The sequence below is a fragment of the Nestor notabilis genome, unplaced genomic scaffold, assembly GCF_000696875.1.
Source record: "Nestor notabilis isolate BGI_N333 unplaced genomic scaffold, ASM69687v1 scaffold11842, whole genome shotgun sequence".
In the NCBI taxonomy this organism is placed as follows: domain Eukaryota; kingdom Metazoa; phylum Chordata; class Aves; order Psittaciformes; family Psittacidae; genus Nestor; species Nestor notabilis.
The window spans coordinates 9974-20455 of NW_009919742.1; the positions used below are offsets into that span (position 1 = coordinate 9974).

Consider the following 10482-nt stretch of genomic DNA (forward strand, 5'->3'; position numbering starts at 1 on the left):
CACAGCCAGACCTTTGGTTCTGTTCAAAGTACCAATAAAAGAGAAATAAAACAGGAGACAAAGCCAGTGGTGATGTTTTGCCAGGACCTCACAATAACCCCCCAACAATCAGGATGTGGCTGTGTGCTGGAGAACTGGAGGGGGAAGCACAATGTCTGTATTCACAGGCATCTCCCCCAGCTCTCCGAATCGTAGGGGGAGATACAGGGAATTAATTATAAGGGCAGCAAACTCAACTGCACCCTATCACTTCCAAGTCCTCATTGGTATCACTGATTTAAGGACAACAATATCAGGAGAAAGAGATGAAACAGCTTTTGGAAATGAAAATGATGCCCCAGAGATCTCTTGGGTTCACTGGAGGAGTCACGTAGCTCATGCACAATGCGGACCCACTTCAATCTGTTTGCGGGGTCTCATGGAAACAGCTGTTAAAACGCAGCTCAGCTGCCACAGGACAGGAGGGAACATCCTCCAATGGACACAGAGCAGGTAGGAACCAGGGTAATACAACATGCTGCCAACATGGAAGAGGTGCTTCTGGCAGCTGTTTGCCAAAGCCGCCAACTTAGCTAGTGCAAAGGTAAAGGCTAGCTGTGGCCAGCTGCAGAGGGATGCTGAGCACTGGGAGGTGCAGCCAGAGATAGAACACGAGGCATGGGGAAAACAACCCTGATGTCCCACCGATAGTGGGGGCTCAGCCCTGAGCTGCCTACTTGCTTTCTCCAGAGAGAGCTCCGTGGACAGAGAACTGAAGCCAGTGGCACAGCTGGGAACAGGACACAGCACAGCTGTGTCACTGCAAAGCTGGATGCACCAAATCCCGCCTGGGACTCCCCATTTCCAAAAGGCAACAATGCAACCAGAAAAGGCACTTGCAGGGACAATCAGACATAGAGAAGAGTTGTGTGCTCCAGTGCGGAGCTGATAGATGACAAGCTTGAAAAGCAAGGAGATAGTATTTAGATAACCTCTTATGCTCCAAAAGTTCTTGTCAGATAATGCTGTAGGTGCTCAAAGCTTATATGGGCTTCAGAGATAACAGTGTGCGTTCACAGCAGAATTCAGGGCTGTTCAGTGAAAAGTCTTTCCTCTGGCACCAGAGCTGCTGAAGTATGATCTGAACAGGCCAGCAGGGTACCACTATTTTATTACATTGCTGTAGGGATACTCTCCTCCCCTTGGCAAAGGGTGTATGTGATGCCTTGTAAGAGTGCTGGGAAGCAGGAGCAATATATAACTCAGCAGAGATGGCCATGACATGGGGCTGGGACGGAGGTTTCACACCAACTTGCCTATTTCTCACCTGGCAGCAGGTCTCTGCCCCCAGCCATAGCCAAAACCAAGAGAAAGAGACTCCAAAGGTAAGGAGTACCCTTTTCCCAGGAGCTTCCTGCCCCTCAGCCCTTCCAGCTCAGGAGCTGGCAGCGAAGCCCCCACCCCCGGAGGTGCCAGCCTCACCATTCAGACACTCCATTTCAGGCTCCTCGCCCTCCGGGTGCTTCTTCAGCCTCTTGGCTTTTCTCCGTTTCTTGCAGTAGAACATCAGTCCCAGCACGATAATGATATAGGCAACAGCTGCCCCCACCGAAAGCCCAATGGTCTGGATCATCTTGTAGGGTGTGTGGCTGCCAGGTCCCTCATCCTCTTCTGCTGCTGGTTTGTCTGTGGGGCAGAGACCACCAAACTCATGAGGGTGCAGAGGATTTCCCAGGAATGTGATGGAGGAATCAGAAAAGCTCCCTCCGCTGCTGTGGCCACCTCCTCCTCCAGACTGCACTTCATCCTGACAGGGATGCTGCTTTGATGCCCTAGCAGGCATGACCTGGCCTACAGCACCCACTGGTGGGGCCAGAATCACAGAATGGTTTGGGTTGGGAGGGACCTTAAAGCTCATCCAGTTCCAATCTCCTGCCATGAGCAGGGACACCTTCCACTTGAGCAGGTTGCTCCAAGCCCCTTCCCTTGAACACTGCCAGGGATGGGGCAGCCACAGCTCCTCTGGGCACCCTGTGCCAGTGTCTCACCACCCTCGTAGTGAAGAACTTCTTCCTAATGTCTCATCTGAATCTCCCCTCTGTCAGTTTAAAGCCATTCCCCCTTGTCCTGTCCCTGCAGGCCCTTGTCAAAAGCCCCTCTACAGATTCCTTGTAGGTCCCTTTAAGTATTGCAAGACTGTTATAAGGTCTGCCCGGAGCCTTCTCTTCTGTTGGAGAGAAAAGGCGGCTCAGGGAGAATCAGGGCCTAAAGCTGCCAGGGAGGCAACGTCCCAGTGCAGGGCACTCCCTTACCTACGACGTAGAGGAAGGCCTCACGGTGCTTGATGTTGCAGCTATTGCCAGCGATACACGTGTATTTCCCCGAGTCCTCGGTGGTGACATCGTAGATCACGAGGGAGCCATTCGGCATGATCTGAATCCTGCCAACCACACAGAGCCCTTTGCAAGCCCCAGAGGGCACAGGCAGGCTTGGGGCACCTGTAGCCCCAGCTCCCCATGTGCCTCAGCCCCATGTCCCCAGTGCAACCATCCTGAATCAGGCTGTGAAATGCTCAAGAACAAATGATTGCGGCTCAACTGCAGCCCTGCAAGCTGTGGCAGAAAGGGTAACCCTGGGGCCAGGAGAGTCCAGACCCTGGGACATGGAGACAACTGACTGCGAGTCCCCCAAGCTGAGAACCCAAGACCACACCACTGGCACCTTGCATGCTGGGTAGGCATGGGGAGTGCCCTGCTGTGACACATTTCTGTTTGGAGTGGAGGCTGTGTACCTGGGCAGGAGCTTGCCGGGATCCAAAATCTTGTCCTTCCCTTTCCACTGGATGTGTGGTATGGGGTCCCCCTCTGCCTGGCACTGGAACATGGCTGTGTGCCCCTGGTACACTGTCGTGGGCTCTGGCTCTAGCTTGAAGGTGACGTAAACTGAAGGCAGAGAGGTGGACACAAACACTGTCAGCTCCTGGGAATGCTGCTGACCTCCCGCAAGGGAGCAGGACCAGCACCGACACAGGGACACATGCCTTCTCTGGCTGAACGCAAAGCACTGACAAACCAGACACTCAAGTGCCACGGGGCAGAGCTTCAGGTCAGGCCAGACATTTCCCTCTCTGCAGGGACATGCCAGTTGGGTGCCACTCAGGCAATGAGTGGCCACTGCAAGGCCAGCACAGCAGGAAACCCACCTGCCTACTGTCGAGCTCTCACCTGCTACCACGAGCTGCACGGTGGCACGGATCTCGCCCTGTGGGCTGTTGGAAGCGATGCACGTGTAGTTTCCTGAGTCGCTCCTGCTCACCTTGTGGAAGGACAAGATGCCAGCATTGTGGCTGACGTGGGATGGCAGGCTGCTCCCATCTGCAGGGCACAAGAAAAGGGATGCAGCAGTCGTGCATGAAGCACCAGGCAGCAGCAGAACTGCTACTTCACCAATGTTGGAGGTGGACCAATGCAAAGCTGCTGGGACCCCAGGTCAGGAACAGACATATCGCATCCAGATCCCCCCTACCTGTTTTAGTCCACTGGATGGTGGGTTTTTCCCGGCCAGTGGCTGAGCAGGACACTGTAACCTCCTTATCAAACTCCATGCACTGCAGTGGCTGGGGTGGCGGGGTGAACTTCAGCTTCTCTGCAAGAGACAGAATTGCTGATAACCCTGCAGCTGCAGAAGGCATCAGAGCTGGGAGTATCATGCCTGTACCCTGCCAGGCAAAAGAGCTGCCCACAAGAGGAGGATGTGGAGTGCTTGTCAGCCTACCCAGCACGTGCACCCGTGCGTATCCCTCGATGCTGCCTGCCGGCGTGCTGCTCACACACTTGTACATGGTCCCGTCATACACCTCCACGTTGTTGATGCGCAGTGTCCCATTCTCAGAGATCTCAAACCGTGAGTCCTGCCCAGAAGGAGGGAAGGAGCAGCGTAGAAACGTCATCAGCCCTGGGCTCAGACCCTGCTTGTGGAAGCTGACCCTCCATGTGCCCACACTGTGCCTCAGATAAACACAGCTCTCAGATACACACAGATAAACGTGCTGAGACTCATGCTGAGAACTGAGGCAAGCTACATTGACATCTCTGTTGCCACTGCCTCAAAAGCCCAGGGCCAGCTGCCAACCAAGTGGCTAGAGACAGCCAGCTGTGCACCCATACACCAGTATGATGTGGAACATGGCCAGAGTGGGGGTGAAAAGGATGCTGGACCTAGGAGCAAGGCAAGAAACAGCAGCAGCAGAGGAAGGAGCTGAGCAGGTGCCCAGCAGAAGTGCCCATGACTGGCAAGGGCTTGCCCCATGGCCTCACCTCAGAGATGGAGACGCCATTGCGGTACCACGTGACCGTGGGTTTCAGGGAGGCCTTGCTGAGGCAGTGCAGGTATCCCGGCTTGCTCTCCTCCAGCTGGCTGTCCTTGGGCATCTCCACCCACTTGGGTACCGCTGGGCACAGAGGAGAGGGGTTATGCAGGGCCACTCACCACCCCTCTGGCCAGCACCAGCAGACTAGACAGGCAGTGTGCAGCCAGCCATGAGAGAGATGTCTCTCAGTGGTTTGCCATCCCACCCCAGCTCATCCCAAAACCCTAACCAGCCCCATTCTCTGCTCCCAGCCCTTCTTGGAAAGCTGCCTACTAGCCACAGTGATGCTCAGCTCCTGTTTCTTCTCTCCAGCCTTGTTGGCAGCATGGCACGTATAGGTCCCTGCATCCATCTCAGTAATACTGGTGAAAACAAGCTGCTCCGCTTCTTGGTGCACCCTGCCAGTGGTGGGAACCCGCTCATGGTTCCTCTCCCACCAGACGTGGGGTGTGGGTATGCCTCGCGGGGCTGCGCAGGCCACGCGGTGCCCCTGGTTTGCCGTCAACACCTTCGGGGAGAAGGGTGCCATTTCATCGATCTCTGAGAGGAACAAGAGAGAGCAGGGCTCAAACAGAGCAGGAACATGTAACCAATTCAGCTGCACCACCACTGGAGGCACCAACCAAGGGACAGAGTGCACAAGCTATGTTTGCTCCTCTCATCCAGGCAGCAAGGAGTCATCATTTCACAGACATACCAAGCAGTTCTCCATGCACTGACCCATCGTTATATTGTCACATAGCTCCAGAGTGACATTGCAACTCTGGAACCCACTGCCCGCCCTGCCAGCACCCCCAGGACCTCACCTGCTAACCGCAGAGTCGCCTTCAGCACAAGAGCTTTCCCCCTCTGCCCATGGCCAACGCACTTATAGACACCGGTGCTGCGAGCCCTCACCTGGGTGATCAGCAGGGAGCCGTTGGCGAACACAGTGGTCCTGGGCACATGGAGAGAGGCAGGACTCAGTGGGCATCTCTGCAGGACATGGGCCAGAGCCACAACCCTCTGGTGTCTTAAATGAGGCAGTGGAACCAAGAGGGAGACTTTGTGCCAAGTCAAAGCTTCCCAGTGTGTGAGGGACAGCAGACAAACAAGGAGATGGTGGGACTCATGCTTCATGGAGGAAATGAGCAAATAGAAATCTATTTCTTGGAGAATCATAGAATCATTTATGTTGGAAAATACCTTTAAGATCACTGACACCAACCGTTAACCAAACACTGCCAAGTCCACAACTAAACCATGTCCTTAAGTGCCACACCTGCACATTTTTGAACTACCTTCAGGGATGGTGACTTGACCACTGCCCTGGGCAGCCTGTTCCAATGCTTAAAAACCCTTTCAGGGAAGACACTGTTCCGAATATCCAGTCTAAACTTCCCCTGGTGCAACTTGAGGCTGTTTCCTCTCCGAAGAGCTGGCTTCCACCAAAAGATGTCCCAAGTCTGGTGGGTGCATCACCAAACAGGGCATCACTGAATGCTGAGACAGCTAGGAAAGGGAGGAGGGGGCACAAGGTGGCGCCTGGGAGCTGCCAGGCCACTGGGCATCTGGCACCTCGACAGCAGTACTTGCCATCCACAGCCTGGCTGAGACATCCCAGGCTCCAGGATCACTATCCACAGGCAGCCGGGTCTGGGAGATGTCCCCAGCTCTGGGGATTGCCCCACACATAGGTGTCTGGGGCTCAGAAATATCGCTGGTGCTGGGGATCACCATGCACTTGTATCTAGAGGTACAAGACAACCATGGGCCAAGTGATCACTGGGGATCGCCACCTGTGGGCATCTGGTACTGGGACATGTCCCTGACTCTGGGAATTTTCCTAAGTGGGTATCTGGGGCTTGTGCTGACCCTGGCTCCATTAAATAGCCACACATGAACACCTGGGGCCGGGAGACATCCCCAACTCTGGGGATCATCATACGTGGGCATTTAGGACTGACAGCCCCACAGACGCATTGGAGGACAAACTGCTTGCTGAGTCCTATGGAGATAAAGACCATGCACAAGTGCCAAGGCCTGGCTAAACCCAAGCCACCCAAGCTGAGAAACCAATCCAGATGGCCAGCCTCATGTTGAATGCTCGCCCTCAGGCACAGCCAGGGTTTGGCCTTTCTCTGTTGCTTCAGGAACACGGTGGCCCCTCTCCTCCCAGCCCTGCCCTCATCACCGTGGTCCCTGTTACTTGGATCTGTTGGCAACGGGGCTGTCTTCAAAGAGCCACTCCTGCGTGGGGGGGGGCACAGCTGCAAACTGGCAGTCAAACATGGCCTCTTCGTTCTTGGTCACAATGAGGTCTTGCGGGATGATCACTGCCTGGGGAAAGCTCTCATCTGCAATGGAAGAGACCACAGGAGGGTGAGAAGCTGGGTGCACTCTGTGAGCCCCATGGAGGCAGATGTGCCAGCACGGCTGCAATTACGCAGCTAGAGCCTAGGACTGTGTATGGCAGCTGCTCTGGGGAAAGCCCCTTCTGCTCCCAGCAAGGCCCTGAGCACCCTGGGCTCCTCACAAACACATCAAACCTGCTGCTGGACTGAAAACTCCCTTATCCAATTCCAAATACCCCTCTAAGCTCAACATCTCCTGCCCCCCCTGTGTCTTGCCTCCAAAAGCCAATGGGGCATTCCACCCACGTGGCACCACCATAATACCAGTATTGGCCTAGCCGGCAGCATCTACAGACTCCAGGGTTCAAACCCTGCTGAAGGAAGGAGGACCGCTGAGCTCCAGTACCAGAGACAACAGCACAGACCTGCTCCAGAAAGGGGCAAATTAACACCCGTAGACAGGGTAGGGTCCAAACCCAGCCAGGCCTGTCTTGGTCAGAGGCTTTGCACAGGGAAAGTCACACCAGCTTGACATGTCCACTGCAGCCTGGCTCCCTCCCACCAGCAAAGAGCAGAAGAACAGCCAAGCCCCCAGACCTGAGCAGTCATAATACAACTCACCGATGATATTAATCGTGAAGTTGTTATGGCTGCAGACGAAGCCGACGGCACTGCGGGCACAGCAGTAATAGAGACCGTTGTCGTCAGGGCTGGCGCTCTGTAGGGTCAATGTTCGCTCCTTGTTGCTGACAGAATAGGTGCTACGGCCATCGGGAATTGGGGCACCATCCCGAAACCACTGCCACGTGGGGCTGCAAGACAGGGGCAAGAGGGTGACCAAGTGCTGGGCACTGACAGGGCTCCCCAGAGAGCATGTGTGCAGAGGAGACAGCCCAGAGATGGCCCGTTTCCCTGGATCTCCGTCCCCACGGCTGGCCCCGACACAGACACTAAGCCATGAGACATGCAGCCAAGTGGACAGGACATGACTGTAAAGCAACGGAGAGTGACCGCAGCACACCAAGCAGCTCAGCGACCGGACTGTGACAGCCCGTCCTTACTGTGCTCCTCGCTACGCGGCTCCGAGGAGGCCGTTTGCCTTCTCCCCCGGTGCTCAGCCACAGCCTCAATCAATCCTGCCTTTCGCCTTCCCTAGACTCTACTGAGTCCTCGCAGGAGAGAAAGACAGAGAGAGGGGGGAAGAGCACGCAGCGAAGGTGCAGGAGGACTCCCAGCAGGGTCCGCTCCTCGGGAGGCAACCCTTACCGCGGGTGGCCGTCGATGTGACACCGCAGCACCACGGTGGAGGAGGGCTGGATCTCAGCTATGCTGGCCGGCTGCTTCAGCACCACACTGCCTGTCTCAATCCCTGTGGGATCAAAGAATAACAACACAGCTGGCTCCCTAAACCTACAGAGCCCGGGTGGATGCCGACTCTCTAACAACCAGAGCATGCAACAAAGGCACGAGCACGCTTAAGAGACACATAAGCCCTCAAGCCAGCATGGAATAAGGAGACACCCACCACGCAAATGTCCCACTTTGCCCTGTGTGGCTGTTCTCTGATGGATAAGAAGGGCTCTGAAAGGATCTGCAGTGCTCATGACACACTTGGTGCAGTAACATCCCCCTTTCTTATACACAAATGGGGAAGGCAGAAGGAGAAATCATCTCTGACAGCCTTGGGGATACCAAAAGATACAAGCAGCCTAGAGTGCATGAAGGACATGGTAGGTGGAGAGGAATCCTACTTGCACAGTTCATGCCATCTAATCCCTGTCTGACCACCACTCCCACACCCATTAGCAGGCAAACCTGTTTCCGGTCTCAGGCCCTTTCAAGAGAGTTTTGCCCTATCCACAGTGGGCAGCAGCAGGCTGTGGCATGTGCTTGGCTGCCCTCGCCACACACTCACACTTGATATTGAAAGATGCATTGACTGTGCGGGCCTCTTCCCCAGTGAGCAAGTTCCTGGCTACACACTGGAAGTCCCCGGCATCCCTGTGCCGATCGACAGCAGCAAACTGGAGGTTGCTGCCTTCCTTGAAGCGCTGCTCCGTGTCCTGAACAGGGAGACCGTTCTGCAGCCACTCGAACTCCACGTGTGCTGGCTCCTCCACCTCGCAGCGGAGGATGGCGCTGCGGCCGTGCAGGGCATCCTGGGAGTACGGCTCCTTGGTGAAAAGGATCGCTGCCCGAGCCCCCACAGCTGTGGGACACAAACAGGAGAGCATGTTAGAGCACAGGCATGGGAGAAGGGACTAGGTAACCATGTGCTGTTCCCAAGGGTCTCTAGATCAAAACCACTGTTAGGAGACATATACCCCAAAGCACGTCTGAGAAAAACAATCCCCAGTGAGGGAGTTTAGACAGATTCCAGCAAAGCTGCCTTAAGGCTGTGTCTCCAGCAATCACTGGAGAGCCATCTTCTCCCTGGGACAGGGGCATTAGGAGGGAACTCCCCTGACCGCTACTGAGTGCTGCACTTCCAGCCCAAGCAGAGAGGTGTCCTGCATTGTGTGAGCCAGGAAATCAGTCACCAAAAGATCAGAGCGCAAGCAGCTCCCTGGGCAGTTCAGCTCTTTCTTTGAGCTCCTCTTGTCCTGTTTTCTGGGACATGTCCTAAGTCCCAGCCATGCATCAAGATTGCCCCAGATCAGAAACACGCATGAACTGCTTCTTGGCTTTCCTTAAAGCTTCTCTCCTTGGGATCATGTCTCCATCTCACCTCCACACGCTCAGAAATTACCCAGAAAAACCTGGTCTGGAACGAGGATTGCCATGGGAATAAACACAGCACGAGACAATGTAGCAGTGACACCCCCAGCTCCTGCTTGGGGGGACTCAGCCCACTTGCAAGTAGGAGCAGCAACAAGAAATCGAAGTGGTTGACCTCAGGGTCTGATAGTGGCTGTGGGGTGGCTCTGGAGGACCGGGAGCATCTCTCTGCAGTGGTGGAAAAGCTGAAGAATCCTCCTCCACACACTAACCCCCACCCAAGAGCTCAGGGTCCTGGGGACAGAGCAGCCAGCGCTTCCCTCCGCACTGCCTGACATAGCTGCAGGGGGACCACATCAGCACATTCCCAAATCTGGCTGCTGCCTGGCCATGCAGGCACTGTGCTCCGGTTACCAGCTGGCTGCAGAAAGGAAAGCAGACAAAAGGCAGTTCAGCAGACAGCGACTGTTGTCGGACTCTGTTCCCAGGACCATGTTCTGCAAGGAAAGGGGCCAAGACAGGCAGATTTTGAGCATCTTATAAGCAATCTCTCACGAGGGTGAACAAGTGGTCAAAATGGTGTGTTCACACCACCACAAGGAAAATGGCATCAGAAGGTGGTTGCCTGGATGAGTTACACGAGCAGGAGATCCGACCCCACCTGAAGGGCAGTTCCTCTTTGGAGGCTCAGCTACATCCTCCTGAGTGGTTGTCTAAAAGTCTGGTAAAGGGTCACAATTTGACAGGACATCTCAGTCACCCACAGCTAAGGGCAAAGGATCCTATTCTGAAGGGTATGTTTTGACAGGAGCATCTAAATCACCACATTCCAGGAAGCCTCAAGAGCCCTTTCCATGCTGGAAAGCCTTTGGAGCTAACCATGTAGCACAATCGCCAAGCAAAGCCTCTCCTGCCCGCAGTGCTTATGGGCACCCCAGTGCCAGCCACACACTTCCAGTACAGCCAACCTGTGCTCTCCAGCTCACAGAAATAGTGAGGCATAAACAGAGGTGCTCATCCAGCACTGCTGCTCCCCAGGATGAGGTTCCAGTGAGGACCAGGGGCACCTCAGCCTTTGTCTGT

The 10482-nt window shown here is 55.1% G+C and overlaps 1 protein-coding gene across 1 annotated transcript in view; it reads right to left on the reverse strand.

Moving 5' to 3' along the window:
* Positions 1-8890, reverse strand: part of PTK7 (protein tyrosine kinase 7) — a gene marked incomplete at its 5' end in the record, with an annotated part of 13541 nt that extends 4651 nt beyond the window's left edge. Inside the window, 13 exons of the mRNA XM_010010361.1 lie at positions 1462-1665; positions 2292-2419; positions 2771-2921; positions 3204-3353; positions 3505-3624; positions 3754-3889; positions 4296-4429; positions 4622-4888; positions 5155-5285; positions 6537-6684; positions 7303-7493; positions 7948-8050; positions 8597-8890. Of these exons, the coding sequence (XP_010008663.1) occupies positions 1462-1665; positions 2292-2419; positions 2771-2921; positions 3204-3353; positions 3505-3624; positions 3754-3889; positions 4296-4429; positions 4622-4888; positions 5155-5285; positions 6537-6684; positions 7303-7493; positions 7948-8050; positions 8597-8890 (2157 nt within the window). The remainder of the gene's footprint in view (positions 1-1461; positions 1666-2291; positions 2420-2770; positions 2922-3203; positions 3354-3504; positions 3625-3753; positions 3890-4295; positions 4430-4621; positions 4889-5154; positions 5286-6536; positions 6685-7302; positions 7494-7947; positions 8051-8596) is intronic.
* Between the last annotated feature and the right edge of the window lie 1592 nt (positions 8891-10482).